The sequence below is a fragment of the Podarcis muralis genome, chromosome 13, assembly GCF_964188315.1.
Source record: "Podarcis muralis chromosome 13, rPodMur119.hap1.1, whole genome shotgun sequence".
Taxonomy (NCBI): Eukaryota; Metazoa; Chordata; class Lepidosauria; order Squamata; family Lacertidae; genus Podarcis; species Podarcis muralis.
The window spans coordinates 29,565,754-29,582,443 of record NC_135667.1 but is presented as its reverse complement, the minus strand read 5'-3'; the positions used below and the strand labels follow the sequence as shown (position 1 = coordinate 29,582,443).

At 48.2% G+C, this 16,690-nt stretch overlaps 1 protein-coding gene across 4 annotated transcripts in view; it reads right to left on the bottom strand.

Annotated features, from left to right (window-relative positions):
* Positions 1-737: 737 nt before the first annotated feature.
* RARA (retinoic acid receptor alpha) overlaps positions 738-16,690 on the bottom strand; it is a 201,533-nt gene continuing 185,580 nt past the window's right edge. For all 4 annotated transcript variants that reach the window (XM_028704076.2, XM_028704075.2, XM_028704074.2 and 1 more), the window contains 7 exons: positions 16,160-16,308; positions 13,148-13,289; positions 8,367-8,527; positions 6,871-7,047; positions 5,379-5,583; positions 2,436-2,594; positions 738-1,592 (listed from right to left, as the gene is read on the bottom strand). In XM_028704076.2, the coding sequence (XP_028559909.1) occupies positions 1,378-1,592; positions 2,436-2,594; positions 5,379-5,583; positions 6,871-7,047; positions 8,367-8,527; positions 13,148-13,289; positions 16,160-16,308 (1,208 nt within the window). In that variant the 3' untranslated portion in view covers positions 738-1,377. The remainder of the gene's footprint in view (positions 1,593-2,435; positions 2,595-5,378; positions 5,584-6,870; positions 7,048-8,366; positions 8,528-13,147; positions 13,290-16,159; positions 16,309-16,690) is intronic.

The window sequence follows — 16,690 nt, the reverse complement described above, 5'->3', positions numbered from 1 at the left end:
TTTTACACCCCTACCTCAGAAAGCTGGAGGGCTCTTGCTCAAAAGAACTTCTGTCACAGCATTCATAACCCAGTCTTGTTCTCCCTCCACAAATATTTTCAGTGCCTTCTTGAGGAAACGTTCTGTCCATCGATAGAAGAAGCCCATAGCCAAACAACACAAACCCAGCCAAAGTTAAGTACCTTTTATCTCACACTGATTTTAAAAGTGCTCAACTGTGGCTAGATAATACGGGTTAGCATTTTAAAAGAAAATTGTGACCCAGCCGGTAGGAGAATCTGTGTCCCAACCACCCTGATTTTCTCCTTGCCACACCCTCCACCTAGAAATCTTCCAAATTCCAAACTTTTACAAAGTTTTCTTTTAAAATGTATTTATATATAATTATTTTATATATATTTATATATATAATATTTCTTCTTTCTTAAATGAATGAATCCTTCTCTCCCTCCTCCTTTCTATGTGTAGAAGAAAAACCCTGAAGAACTAATTTTACTTCTCTCTCTCTTTCTTTTTTAATTATTTGCTGGTGTCGGATTTTTTTTTTTTAGGCATGTGGGGGGGTGGGGGTGGACAAGGAGTGGGGAAAGGCAGGGTAAAGAGAGAAAGGTTAACTTTGGGTGGTCAAGTCGAGGATGGAAACGGAGCAATAAAATAAAAAAAAACAGGAAACAGAAAACAAGAAAACATTACACCCTTTCCCCTGAAACATCTGAAATGCAAACTCAACCGGGAAGAAAAGAAAAAACACCACTTCATTTTCACTGCAACAAGAAGCAGGCAACTCCTTAGTGAAGGTGTATAATGTGTGCACGACAAGGGTGAGAGTGTGTGTGTCGAGGGGGGAGGGGATGCGTGCCACATAGGAGGTGAATTTTTCTGTAATCAGTTGGGTTTTCTTTTAATATATATATATATAGATATATATATGTATGTAAAGTCTCGCTCCTAGATTTTGAGCTTCTGTCCTTCAGATTGGTTCGTCGATCTTTATCCGCAGAGTCCAGAACTTCCTGGATCAGATGATCTGTGCCTCTCCAAGGGGTGGGGGAATGTCCCGCAAATAGGGGGGGTCTTCATTGCAAAAGTGGAACCCTGTTTTGCTGGAACCGTTGAACGAAGGGTAGCGTGCTGGCATGGAACAGTACGTGTAAGCCCACCCCCCTCGGGCCCAACAGCAGCCCACGCAGTGCCGTGGAGGGGGAGGGAGGAGAGACCACTTGCAGCGGCCTGCTGTCCCACGGCTCCCTGCCCCCTTGCCCCAACCCTGCTCCTCAGACGTTTGTCCAGGCAGGCCCCAGGGAGCAAAAGACCAAAGTGTGCAGCAGGCAGCCGGGAGGGTGGGGGTCAAGCAGCTTGTCCCGGTGGCCGCTGCGGTCACGGCGAATGTGTGGCAGGACTGCTTCTGTTGGAACTGGGGGAGAGGCTGGGGCTGCAGCTTCCCGGAGGGGGGGCGAGGCTTCCTATGCGCGACGGGGCTCCCGCCGAGGCCCCCAAAGTGTCCATGCCTTCCGAGTTCTCCAGCATCTCCTGGATCAGCGGCGGCATCGATCCAGGGATCTCCATCTTCAGCGTGATCACTCTTTCGGCACCTGCGGGGGGAGCGAGGCAGACAGGCGACTTAATGCCAGAGGTAGGTGCCAAGTCAGCAATAACTCACAAGGCGCCAGCGAAGTTAACTCTTTATTCAAAGAGCAGCGCGGCAGACTAGGCCTAGCGAGCACAGAAACTCTCTTCTCTGTAGGTCTTGCCCCAAGGAGGCAGTTGCGAGGACTGAAGGTCTCCCTCTTCCCACAGCTCTCTAAGACTCCCCCCCCCCCCGTCCTTCCCAAGCAATCTGAGATTCTGACGCCTTGCCTGTCTTTGGTCTCTTCATACCTTTTCTAGTTCGGGAGGAGGGGAGCTGGGTACTTGCAGGAGGGGAAGCAGCTCTCTGCCCCAGCCTCTTCCTGCTCACTAAACCCTGTTGCCTCTTCTGCTTCCAACATCTCCTCCTCCCACTTTGACCACTCTTCTCCCTCTGGCTACTCATAGTCACCCCACCACCCTGGTTCTGAGCCTCCTTCCTCTGGGGATTCACCTTAGGGGTTCTCCAGCTGGTGCCTCCCCCCCCCCCCCGCACTCCTCTGCATTCAGCCAGTCCAGGACTGTGTGGGAGGAGAACATAACTGTTTGCTGAGCCTCCCCTCCTCGCCCTGCACTGGACAGCCCAATAATGGGATGATCATCCTTGGCAACAAATCCAAGCTCTGCCCCCGGGTCACACACTCTTGTCAGGGAGCTGCAAGGAATCTCAAGCAGATGCTTTGGAATACCTGCCTGCTGCATTCACGCTTGGGAGTTTTTAGGTATTTTAAGCACGTTTCAAGTCTCCAGTGCGCATCTCAAAATGAAGAGAGAGACTCCCTGTGCAGAACCCGGAGCCCCGCCCTCACCCTTTGCGCTGATGCTTCTCAGGTCCGTGATCTTCATCAGCATCTTGGGGAACATGTGGGGCTTGCTAGGCCTCCTCTTCCTCACGTAGATTTTCAGGGCTTCCAGCAGTGGCTCCTGCAACTTGTCCACGCGGTCCGGCTGCTCCAGGTCTTGCCGATCTGGGCAGAGGGAGGGGAGGGGAGGCACTTAGAAAAACAACAGGCACAGAATACAACTGCACAACACTCAGAATACAAAAAAAAGAGAGAAAAATGCGCCTAGTAAGAGCCATTGTCTATGAACCTAACAGGGAATTTGTGTTGCATTTATTGATGCATGCATGCATGCATCTAAATAAATAAATAAATAAATAAATAAATAAATATTATTTATACCCCGCCCATCTGGCTGAGCTTCCCCAGCCACTCTGGGCGGCCCCCAATCAAGTATTAAAAACAATACTCAATATCCAATACAACAATATCCAATACATGGATACACACCCACACCCATGGCCAAAGTCACTTCTAAGACTATGAGAGGTATTATTCCCTCCCCCTCCCAATTGCTTTGCATTTTTAAAAGATGCACAGGCAGAAGTTACACAGCTGCAGTTTCTTCTTTCACACCTGTGGAAAAGAAGCACACACCCCATGATCACGAGACCATTTGTGAGCAGGTGGGAACCACTGCGTTCCAGACAAGCCTAGAAAATGTCTAGCGGATGGAATCATGCAAATGCAGAATTCACACAAGAGACCCCGGTTTTCCTTTGTTTTCAATGTCCTTCTCTTGTTCTAAGCCCCAGGCTCCACAAATGGATTTGCCTTCATTTAGGGTATGGGTTACATCTCACACTTGTTTCCTACACCCAAATCACTTCTTAAAAAACCCCACAACCACCCACAAAAAAACCACCACACATGTTGCTTGCTGCATGTGATGATCGCACCATAGGTCTGTTTTCCAAAAGGCCTGCTAGAGAAAGTTGTGACTTTCCAGTGCCTGCACACAGCAAGATTGCCATGGTGTGCAACTGGTGCATGCTTAAAAGCTACAGATCGCAACTGCGCATGTGGTTTTCGCACTCTTCCCTACACAGTAAAAGTCAGTGCATGTGGGTTCCATGACAGCATTGTCACCAATCTGGGGAACAAGCTTCCTCTAACCTTTCAGTCATTAGCATTGGTGTTTGAAAATATTCTGAACCTCATAGCGCATGAAGGCAACACCACCTCTCCTCCCCACTGCAGACCTTGCAAAAAATCTTCTCTCGTTCATCAAAAGCTTTATAAAAAAGAAGTGCATCGTTTCATGCCTCCCACCAAAATAACTTCCTGCCACCAGATGGTGCTGTTGGACAGGGATGTCCCCTACTGAAAAGGCCCTGGCAAAATATAAGATGTGCAAGGGTTTGCGATAATTCGCAGATCGTAGTCAACAAAAATGTTTCTAAAGGAACAATTCGGGTGAAGAAAGGCTCAAGAACTATCTCACGGCAACAAGTGATCCTGTTATGGCCCTTCCCCCTCCTCTTGCTTCAGAGGTACCTTGGAAACAGTATTTTTGGTGCAAAGGCACAGGGGGTCTCAATTCTCAGCACCTTCAGAAAGTAACAATGGTTCGGACTGACTGGGGAGAAGGCAGGTCAAACCAACAAGTGGTTCAGGTTTCCAGAGCAGACATGATTGGGTTTCTAGAGTTCTTTTGCACCCAAATACTTTGCTCTGAAATAAATATAACATCACTCATAGACCCCCTGTGGAAGAGGCTTACAACCATCCTCATTCATGTGAATATAATTTTGCCTTGGGAGACTCAAAGCCCCATGGCTGAGTCTCAAGTTTAAGAGTTTTAACATTCAGGAGCTGCAAATGGCAAATGATTTCCTGGTCTTTTAACCCTACTTCAGGCTGCAATATGATGAGGGAGTTACATACTTGAGTGCTCTCTTGTCAAAATAAAATTCAACAAAAATCCCTGCACGTGAATAAATAGCTTATCAGGGAGAGAACGAGACCAAACTCTTGACACGTTTGGTCTACGTACTAAGGAGTTACTTTGTTTTGCTTTAAAGGAAGATGGGAGATAAAGTCACAGAAATTTAGATGGAATGGTTCAGGGAAATGTTTGCTACAGGATTCCAATGACTGTTATAAACTTGCTTTTTTATTAGGTCTTCCTTAAGCGATTCTCATTTCAAGCAAACAGTTTTGGACTACTTCCATCACTACAAATATTCACTTCTGGGAACACTCGCCCAAGGGAAACAACAAAAACCAACACTGGGGAACTGGACTTAACACTTCCGAGTGCAAGGAGAATCCTAGAATCTGAATTCTAGGAGAATCTGGCCCGTTCCCTCCCCAGGGCCCCATCGGCACTCAATGTTTAAAGCAACATCATGCCACTTTAAGGAAATGTAGTTTGTTAAGGCTGCTGAGACCATTATTTCCCTCACAGAGCTACAAATCTCATGAGTGGTTTAACAATCCATGTGTCTTCTGAGGGAACTCTGGGGGGGCACAGGTGAAGAAGCTGTGGCTTTGCAAAACTTTAGTTTTGTCTGATTTATCAGGGTTTGAGGGACAATACACACACATACAGAGAGCCAGTGTGGTGTAGTGGTTAAGAGCGGTAGTCTTGCAATCTGGTGAACCAGGTTCGCGTCTCCGCTCCTCCACATGCAGCTGCTGGGTGACCTTGGGCTAGTCACACTTCTCTGAAGTCTCTCAGCCCCACTCACCTCACAGAGTGTTTGTTGTGGGGGAGGAAGGGAAAGGAGAATGTTAGCCGCTTTGAGACTCCTTCAGGTAGTGATAAAGCGGGATATCAAATCCAAACTCCTCCTCTTCTTCTACATACACAGTGCAGAGCTATGATTATGACTATATGCATTCTCTGACCAAACCCTGAGAATGGAGGACATCGGTCCTGCTCTCAGTCCCAGTAATGGTGCTTACCCCCGCATATGAGGCAGATAGCGCTGAGGAGCCCTGTTTCGGCGTCATCCATCTCGAGTGGCAGCAGCTGGTTGGCGAAGGCGAAGACCAGGTCTGTGAGGGGCCCAAAGCCTGCGTTGTGCATCTGAGTGCGGTTGAGCGTCAGGCCGTCCGAGAACGTCATGGTGTCCTGCTCCGGGGTGTAGCGCGTGCATATCCGTAGGATCTAGGAAGGAGCATGCGGGAGAGAGGCATGCATCACACACAGGCTCCCAATGCCTTCCACATTCGTACCTCTGGTTACGTACTTAATTCATTCCGGAGGTCCGTTCCTAACCTGAAGCACCACTTTAGTTAATGGGGCCTCTTGCTGCTGCCGCGCCGCCAGAGCATGATTTCTGTTCTCATCCTGAAGCAAAGTTCTTAACCCAGGGTACTGTTTCTGGGTTATTGGAGTCTGTAACCTGAAGCGTATGTAACCTGAAGCGTATGTAACCCAAGGTACCACTGTAATAGGTTACTATGAGGTGGTGGATATGGGTTCATTTGTGTGCTTTTTTTAAGAGATGAGAACCAGAATATGGAGCAAGCTTGTTTTCTGCTGCTCCAGAGGGTAGGAAGAACCAAACCAATCGATTCAAACTACAGTGGTACCTCAGGTTACAGACGCTTCAGGTTACAGACTCCACTAACCCAGAAGTAGTACCTCAGGTTAAGAACTGTGGGTGCCAGGATGAGAACAGAAATTGCATGGCGGCAGCATGGTGGCAGCAGGAGGCCCCATTAGCTAAAGTGGTACCTCAGGTTAAGAACAGTTTCAGGTTAAGATCGGACCTCCAGAACAAATTAAGTTCTTAACGTGAGGTACCACTGTACAATCATATCTCAGAAGTCGAATGGAATCCGTTCCAGAAGTCCATTCGACTTTCAAAATGTTCAGAAACCAAAGCGCGGCTTCCGATTGGCTGTAGGAAGCTTTTTGATGGTGAGAGCTGTTCCAAGAGTGGAATGGATTGTGGACTTCCCTTACAGAGGGGTTTTAAAGCAGTGGTTGGATAGCTTACCTGCCAAGGATTCTTCAGCTGTGATTCCTACATTACAGCAGTTGGACTAAATGACCCTTTGAAAGTACTTCCAACTCCACAATTCTCATGTGAGTACATGGCTCCCCTACCCCCTGTAGCATAGATGCTTCGACTAGTCCAGGGTTTCCCTAACTTGGGATCTCCAGCTGTTTTTGGACTACAATACCCATCATCCCTGACCACTGGTCCTGCTAAGCTAGGGGTGATGGGAGTTGTAGTCCAGCAACAGCTGGAGACCCAAGTTTGGGAGACATTGCACTAATGCGTTGGGGACCCACTACTGGACCATGGACTGATCTAGGGTGGATAGCAATGGCAGCACGGGTTCCCCAACGCATGGTCTTTGGTTCTGAAGAGGCTGAAGATGTCTGCCCTATAGGTTCAAGGATTCGAATGACTTGCCCGTTTGAAGGAGGGGTGGGACTCACCAGGATGTCTAGACAGGCGGCTTTCAGGAGCGTGATCTGGTCGGCGATGGTGAGTGTGGTGAAGCCCGGCAACTGCTTGGCGAATTCGACTGTCTTGATGATACACTTTGTGGACAACTCACTGAACTTGTCCCACAGGTCGATGTCGAGAGAGACCCGCTGATCCGAACTGTTGTTCTGTAGAGCAGGGAAAAGAGACCAGAAAGTCAGCATGGAAAGACGGAGAGGAAAAGAAAAGAGGAGAGCTGAATGCATTTGAGATGGGGGCAAAAAAAGGGGGGGGGTTAGATTCCAGTCCCACCCCCATACACACACACACAAACACACACGCACTTGAATTGGAAGATTAAGAAGAAATTGATTCTCCGGCTACACTGTCTGGCCACCTTGCCTTCCCGTGAAGTACATGACTTGATCACGTTTTAAATTTTTTTTCTTTAAAAACCTTTTTATTTTAAGAAACAAGTAATATTCCAATATAGCATATACAGAATGAACACCTCTAAACAGTGCAGGACTATACAACAATGCATGTAAACATAAAATCCAGGCACAGGTGAGGAGAATAATTTATGATATTTTTGTGTTTCTCTGTCATTTTGGGGACTATCTTTAAAAGTAACATCTTCCAACTACGGACAGCTGTTACAAATGCGAATGAACATTTCATGACTGCCACATCTGCACATATCGGGCTGGGACTTGTGTCTCGCCACCTTTCTGAACTGCTGGCCTAACTAAGCAGCTCCTCTTGAGAGACTCAGCTTTCACCTGAGCAGTGCTGGAAGCTGGCTTGTGTAGGCACTGTAATAAAAGACGGGATGTATTTATAAAACAACACAAGCAGGTTCCTTGCCCTTGTGGCTGGATAGAGGAGCCTAAGTGATGTGGCAAAGGCCCAGGGGAAGCTCAGAAGCAAGGAGAATGGGGCTGCATAGTCCAGCTAGCGGAAGGGCCGTTGCAAATATCTCAGATTCCATCCCTGGTTAAAAGGACCACGAAGGAAGTGATGTGGAAAGACCTTTTCTCTGCCTCAGATTCTGAAGAGCTGCTCCATGTGGATTGGACGGACAATTAGTCTGGACTCTGCAAAAGGCAGTTTCAGAGGGAAAGCAATGGAAAAGCAAACCAGCAAGGACCAAGGTGCTCAACTAGCAAATCTGATCAAGGTTGCAGAGCTTTTGTTTTTGTAGTGGAATTTCAGGGAGTTGTCCAGCTCAGTCAGCAGAGCACCAGACTCTTAATCTCAGGATCATGGGTTTGAGCTCCACACTGGGCAGGTCCATCCTGCAGGGGGTTGGACTACATGAGACCCTCCCGGTCCCTTTCCAACGCTGCAATTCTAAGCGCAGAACTCTCATAGCCCCAGCTGGGGTTCCCCACCCCATACCAGCTGACTGCCTGTGGATCCCACCTTCCCGCCAACTGCACCAATCAACACGTCCAGCTCACACTTCCTCCCTCCCTCCCACTGCCTCCCTTGGGCTGCCACTCACCGTGGTGTACTTGCCCAGCTGGCAGAGGGCAGGGAAGGTCTCCTGGTGGGCTTTGCGCACTTTCTCTATGAGGTCCTCCACCTCAGGCGTGATGATGTAGCTCTCCGAACATTCCTGCTTGGGGGCGTCTTTCTTCTTCTTGTTCCTGTCGTTCCGGACGGCTGGAGAGGAAGGCAAGCAAAGAAGAGAGGATCGCAAAAGTGAGGACCGGCGCTTTCCAAGAGAGTGAGAAATCAAGAAGAGCCCTAAAGGGAGAACCAACCCACCCTTCCTCATCTTTGGCCACGGCCATTATTTGTGATTCATTATATAACAACAACAACAACAACGATAAATGGGAAAAGAAAAAGAAATGCACTTAAATGGAAACCAAAGGAGATGCCTGATACTGAGTCACACCACTGGTCCATTGAGCTCAGTTACTGTCAACACAACCTCAAGGATTTAAGGCAGGCAGGGCGTATTCCCAGCCCTACCTGTGGGTGCCAGGGATTGAATCAAAGAGTTGGAAGTGACCCCCAACCCATGGCAATGCAGGAATCTCAACTAAAGCATCTAAGACAGATGGCCATTGAACCCGGGGCCTTCTACAAATGAAGGGTGCTCCCACCACCTCCGCAAGGGAGGCATCCAAGAAACAAAGCCACACAAATACAACAAAAACGCTTTGGCTGATTGTCGTCTCTCAGCATCCTTCTACTGGCTGTCCACCCTGCCCTAGCTCCACGGACAGATCGGCCTTCCCAATCCAGGCCACTGTGTGTTACACTGGAGAGCGAGAGTGCAAACTGAAAGCGGGCCCGCAGATCAAATAGCTCCTGAAGTCTCAAGAAAGTGATCACAACAGCGTTCGGAATTTGCCAGGTGCATTTGGCACCTGGCCACCGGCCACTCATTGCGACCAAGTGAAGGTGCCTGGCTGCCAGGAGGGTGCCTGACGCCTCCACCATCTGGAGGTGCATGCCTGGGGATCCTTGGATCTTGACTGTTTTAACACATTAGCTGAACACATCCTGTAGAATTCTACCCGTGATCTTTTATCTGCACAATCAGAATGGGATTTCAGGAACCAAAAAGTTGTATTGAAAAATACGACTTTCGAGCTGTCTGGACATTCCGTTTTGGTGACTGTAACCCTGGTTTAAAGAGGCATTCGGCAACTAGCTTATATAGCTGAGTTTCTAACACTGGTTGGCAACTAGATGTTGCAGGAGAGGAGGGAGACATCTCCTCTACCAGCCCCTATAGTAAACTGGATCCATTCCCAATCCTACCTTGGTCAATCCTGGAATGCAAACAGAATGTATTCATTCACCAAATCATTTACTTGGTGCCACAACATGCCACAAGGAAGCTTGTTCACTATGTGGCAGCTTTTCATGCCCCTGGGAAGCTAGGAAAACACAACCTGGCCTCATGACGGATGTGTGTGCATGCAATATGTGCAAAGGAGCATGTGTGTGGGCCCACATGCATGTGTGTCCTTTCCAGACCTCAGTGACTGGCAGCTGCAGCAACAGAAACCATGCATTTATCCAGCTAAGTGCGCTTTTCTTTGCTCCCAGAAATATTTAACCATTATATTCTTACTTCCAATCTCAGTCTGTTTGTTTAGTTCAACACTTCTATACCTTTTCCCCCTTGGTGTCAAAAAAAGCAGCACCTGAGATCACATTCAATCATCAGTTTTTAAAAGTCATTTCCAAAAAAATCACATAGATGCTTAGAAATAGTAATCAAAGAACAAAGTGAAAAGAGAGAGAGAGACGTGCTTAGTGTGTCGGTATAAAAATGACCAGCCACCATTAAGAAAGAGCCTTCTTCATGAAACTTTAACCAGCAGCTGAAACAGTTTGAAGTGCCTGCTCTGGGGGCACATATTCCAGAGCTTGAGAATCACCACTGAGAAGGCCCTGCACATGCGTACGCATGCACACACAAAAATCTATCTACCCATCAGAAAAGAAGGGTCCAGGCGAACATGAGATTGCAAGCATTTTCCTTCAGGGGGAGTGCAACCCCATCAAGGGAAGGGAGAACAGGCAACCCTCCAGACCTAAGCTAGCCTGCCATCCTAACCTGTGCCTTGTTTGACCTGCTCCACTTTCAGCCATTAGTTCCTGAAATGTCTTCCTCCCCTACATTAGTGATCCCAAAGACCTACCAGGGACGTCGTCCTCATGAGGACCATCCACTCAGCAAACTAAGAGCGGAATTCTCTTCCACTGGAAACTCGCCAACACCCAAATCTCTTAAGGAAGTGTTTAAAACCTTCTCTGCGCAAGCTGTTTATTGGCACATTGGGGGGGGAGGGGAGAAAGCTAGCAAAGGGAGCGGAGCTCTAAACGTTTGCTGTGTTGTGCCAAGGTATCTGAAATGGGATGTTTCCTATATGTCTTCCCCGTGAGCAGCTCTCTCTCTCTCTCTCTCTCTAACCTGCCAGGAACCCTAAACATGAGAAGGGGCTAGAAATTCAAGCAGACAAAAGAAAGTCAAACCAGAGCCTCTTAACTAATTTAATTAACCTACATAGAACAAAAAACTGTTTGCAAATTACAGAACTAAGACCCAGGGGCTGCTAAACAAGACGTGGCCACATGCATCAGATTTGTGGCGTTGCCTCTGCGTGGAAGGGATTTATTGAGGCAAGCACAAAGCTTTGTGTATGTTTTTCCCCCCTCTCTCTTGTGGTATTATATCCTTGCACAGGACTCCAAAGTAGGATAATTCCTGGAGGAAGTCATGTGGGAATGCATGGTTGGTGTGTGCCCTTTTGGGGTTTAATTTTTCCTTAAAAACACTCTCACACACTTATATCTATATATTAATAAAATAAATACGGCAACGCCAGATGAGTCTTTCGCTCACAGTGGGCTGGTACATTTCACCGCCCTGCCTGAGGGAGGAGGTGGGGGCGGGAGGGAGGGGGATAATTCGGAAATCAGTCATGTCTGCTTGGCAAATTCAATAAAGCGCAGTCCAGACAAGCAGTTGGGGCGGGGGGGAAATACTGCATCCATCATCACATAGGGGCTGGGGGGAGAAAAAGCAGCTGGCACAAGGAGAAGTGTGTGTGTGTGTGTGTGTGTGTGTGTGTGTGTGTGTGTTGTTGGCGCATCTTAAAAGCAGATTTGGGAAAGGTGCCCCCGCGTTCCTCATTTTCTGCGCCCGCTCCCTAACAAACGTTTCAGTTTGGTTTGTACTTGAATTCCCTTCCTCCCTGGAAAAAAGAGTGGCTCTACATCTCAGGAAGACATCAGTTCCTGCCCTGCCTTAGCTCTGTACCTGAATTCAACGAGAGTCGTCCTCCCGCTAGCTATTATTTGGTCAGCAAAGTCATCTTTCTCTCCCTTAGAACATCTTCAGGGCCGACAGATGGACTGTGGTCATTAAAAAGGGACTCCAGGATTATATATTGCTACTCAGCAAAAATGGGTGGAGAGCAAGGCCGGGACTAGGCCAGAATAATGCCTGCCCCACCCCACCCCTTCCTGATTGCCCTATTTCTTCAGTATCCTGTTTCTCACCTAAAAGGCAAAAGGGGTTGGGGAGGGCAGGACCGCCAGTGTCCCAGATCAACCACCGATTCCCCACCCATCCAGCCCTCCCTTTCGACTGGATCAATCTGCTATTTCCCCACCCCAAGGGTTTATTAATCTCACCCTTGGAGTTGTCATGGCGAAGTGGGGTTCCCTCCGCCCCCACCCCCATTACAGTCGGGAGCCATGACAACTAGGCACTGCAGACGCCAGGAGGGCCCTGTCTGCGTCATTTATCTCTGACATCATCAATCACCGGTTGCCGGGGAAACACCCTCAAAATTAGCACAAAGCAGAGGGGCGAGCTCCACGCACCATCTCTTTGGGGTGAAAGCTGGAAAAATCCCTCCATCTCAATGGCAGCTGTTTTGGGGGAGGTTGGAGGAGGGCAAGAGCAGTCATGGTGATCCCCCCCCTCCAAGAACCAGCAAGAATGGGGAACCCTTCCCCTTTCCCCCCAAAATATGTGAAACTGGACGTAATGTCCTACATATCCACACAACTGCAATATCCTATATTTGCACTGGTCAATTTGACGATTGATTGATTTTAAAAATGCAAACACTGCATTATTATTATTTCCACAAGAGATGTCGTGCGGGAGGAAAGATACGGCTGAGGGGGAAGTAGAGAGCGCATTGGCAGGGAAGCCATAACCATGCCTTGAAACCTCAAGGAAGGCCTAGCGATCATGCACGGCCCAGACATTCTGGGTAGCAGCCAAGGCAAACCCTGCTCAGAACAGGCCCCTTAAGTTAAGGGACATGACTAACTTGGAGTCACCGATTTCGATTGAGTCTCCTCTGAGTACAACTAGCATTGGGTACAACCATCTCTTTGCTAACCCCTAGAAGTTTCACCAACACAACCACAAACTTTGAAACGTACCTCCGTAATCCTGAGGACTAGAAATCTGACTTTTGAAAATGAACATCTCTTGGCTCTCTCATCTCCCTTTCTTTTCTTTTCTTTTCTTTTGCTCTCCCGCTGCTCAATGGCCCTTGTGAGTTTTGAACGTGGAAAGGTATTCAGGGTGGGGGTGAGGACCTGCTACTTTAAGACAGTGGTGGGCAAACTTGGCCCTCCAGCTGTTTTTGGACTACAACTCCCATCATCCCTAGCTAACAGGACCAGTGGTCAGGGATGATGGGAATTGGAGTCTAAAAACAGCTGGAGGGCCAAGTTTGGCCACCACTGCTTTAAGAGGATACATAGCAGCTTTTCCCTTCCTCCCCCACTTACACTCCTTGGACATGCCAACTTCGAAGCACTTCTGCAGGCGGCAGTATTGACAGCGGTTCCGCGTCACTTTGTTGATGATGCAGTTCTTGTCGCGGTGACAGGTGTACACCATGTTCTTCTGGATGCTGCGGCGGAAAAAGCCCTGTAAGGGGGCGGGGGAGAAGAGGGGGAAAGCAAGGCGTGAGACCAAGGCAGACCCTTCCTTCCCTCACTTTCAGCCCCCCAACTGGAGTGGGCTCTGCCAATGTTGCTGCTGTGTGAGACCGGATGGCGTGTGTGTGTGTCCTTCCCCACCACCACCCTGCTTCTATGTCCTGTCTTTTTATATCATAAGTCTGAAGGAAGGGGCTGTGTTATTCTTAATGATTTGTAAGGACGCTCTGGGAGCGAGCTTTCCTGGCTCAAGAGCGGGGTATGAATCCTTTCGAGTGAGTAAATAAATAAATAAACAATGCACATGCTAAAAAAAAGTACTACAGCAGGGGTTGGAAACCTGAAACCCTGCCCCCTCTGATGCCGCTGACTACAACTCCCATCATCCTTGACCACTGGCTGGGGCTGATGGGACTTGCAGTCCCAACATCCTCTAGAGCAGTGTTTCCCAACCTTGGGCCTCCAGCTGTTTTTGGACTACAACTCCCATCATCCCTAGCTAGCAAGACCAGTGGTCAGGGATGATGGGAATTGTAGTTCAAAAACAGCTGGAGGCCCAAGGTTGGGAAACACTGCTCTAGAGGGCCCCAGAGGCTCTTCCTTTTCTGCTGTCAAAATGTTAAGAGCTGCTGAAGATAATGCCAATATATTTCACATCTGGCAACCAATGTGCCCCTTTGGTTTCTGATAGCACATGGGTTGACGAGTCTAAAAAGCCCAGGACACATATTTTCACGTTCCTCTAAACTAGAGGCTAATGGTGGCTCATTTACCAGAAGTAATGTATTCAGCACTTACTCTGGAAGTGTATACTTGATTCTGACCAAACTAAGCCTTCTGGTGTCTATTATATGCAACTACATCCACAGGGATGGGCCTTACTGAAAAAGGCTTTGCCTACGCTCTCACTACTGCTGCCCCCACCTCAAGAAACCCAGGAAGTCTGATTTACACTCCCAGAACTAAGCAAATTGAATATATTTGATGTTACAATAAGTCAGGGCTTCAGAGAATGTAGGCCTTTAGTAATGACTGAAGAGTAAGAGGGGGGGGGGGCAAACATTGTTCTACACATGAGGGCTAGAAACCCGAGACTCTCAGGATTGCTGCCTCCTCTCTGAAACTACACTGGGGTGCAGAATATAAACAGCCCGATGTTGCACATTCTCAAGAGAACTAAATGTCAGAGGCTCTCTTAAGTGCTAAACCAAAAAGAAAAGGGCCGACCCTGCAAGCAACTGGGACAGGCACACAGTCAGAAGTTGAGGCCCATTGCTTTGGGGGTGGCCGTGGCAGAGGCCCGGCTACTCAATGGCAGAGGGGAGCGAAGACAACATTGCCACGTCCCTCTAATGAGATTAGGAGACTCCTGGCGGGGAAGGAGAAAGGCCTTTCTTCCAGGCTACCAGAGGCACAAAGGGCCTCGTGTTAATGAGCCAGAGGGAAGGGATTTGCTGCTGGGGACTGAGCACATAGCACAGCGCCTGCCCGCTCAGGCTGATCTCTGCCAGCCCGATCTACAGGGTCACCCTGCCAAGCCCAGTGCAAGTGAGGGCATGTGTGTGTGTGTGCGCGCACACACAGGTAGAGCAACTAGAGCTCATCCTCTTAGCAGAAAGAAAGAGGGAAAAATGGAAATTTTGAAAAAGAAGAGTGAACACAAGTCTTGTGAATATACTAAAACACACCCTTGTGCCCACACCAGCTATCCTCCACTTTCAAGCAGAACCAGAACTATCGATAATTAGGGTTGGCATGTGTCCTCTTTTTCCAGGACATGTCCTCTTTTTCATGGGTTTGGAAAGTGAAGGTCATCCTAGCAATCCATAGTTAAAAGTAGAAGTCGGCAAGCGTGTCCTCTTTTTTTCTCTTTTTCTCTTCAAAATATGGCAACCCTACAGGCACGACGATGGAATTAGCTATTTGCCGGGGGGGGGGGTTGGACTAGATGACCCTGGGGGTCCCTTCCAACACTATAATCTCATAACCTTAACTACATTGCTGGACTGTTGCTTGATCTTACAACAATTCTCTTGTCTCAGTATGCAAGAAGGAAAAACGCACACAGTGGAAATGGCCTTAACTATGGACTAAGGCAAAGGTTTTTATACTGTGGTTGCCAACCTGGTGCCCAGAAATCTCCACTGCTGAAGACATGCCTCTTGATACTTGAGATGTATTATTTTCAGGACTCAGCTTGTGTGTGTGTGTGTTTTTTTTTTTTGTAATTTTAAGTTGTTTTGCACTATTTTTAATATTGTGCTTTAATATCAATGAGGCTTTTAAAATTGTAAGCCACCCTGGGACCTTAGGTTGAGGAGCGGGTAATAAATTCTAACAATAATAATATTAGCAATGACAATGATAGTGATAATAATTCCTCCTAGCATGGAAGGGTGCAGAGCTTGGCTTCTAAGCTCTGCGTGAACACTGTTCTACCCCCCTATACCCATGGGATAGGGGCAAAACCTAAACTTAGTGGCGTCAGATTATTATGGGACATGGCATCGCAGTACTGGCCCTAATAGCTGGGGAGCAGGTGGTAGCAACAGGGAAACAGGGTGTTTGTGTGACTTTCAATAGGGCCTAGCAACAAGGCCTCTGTGCGGGGGGAAACACGCCAGCCAGAAGGAGTGAACATGTGGTGTGCTTCACTTTTTATCGTCCCCACTACATCGCAGTACCTCTCTCAAGAGTTCCATGTTCATGGCTCCTCTTTTGTGGTCTGTGGTCTGTCTTGGCAGCTAAAAAACTGTACTGCAACTCACACACCCAACCAATTGGCACTCCCCCCCCCCCCGATGTCTTTCCCCTGCAGTGTAGGTGTCCTCCTTTCCCAGCTGCCCTTTCTGTTCTCACCTTGCATCCTTCACAGGCGCTGACCCCATAGTGATAGCCAGAAGACTTATCCTGGCACACAAAGCAGGGCTTGTAGATTCGGGGCAGTGGGGGCGGTGAAGGGGGGCTGGGCACAATCTCTTCCGAGCTGGTACTCTGCGTTTCAATGGCTGCAGAAAAAAAGAGAAAGAGAAATCAGGTGAGCTCCTCAGGGCCTAAATACGCAAACAGAAGAGGCTGCATTTGGGGTGAGGGGTGGGGAGTCTGCCTAGAACCTACATGATGAAATCACCCGGCCAATTCACTTTCATAATGCCACTTATGGGCCTTGTGTTCATACGTCACTTGTCTCCCCTATGTTTGAGGACTGAATGCTTGGCTGGAGCTGAATGTGTGAACAGTTTCCACGGAAAAAACATTGCATGCAAGGTGATGTGAGGAGAAATGAAAGCTGTGTCCATGGCGTTTGATCTGTGACATGGTCCATTCACACATTTGATCTGTGATGGGAAATAGACGCAAGACAAGGAAGGAGCAAGGATATGTGCTCTT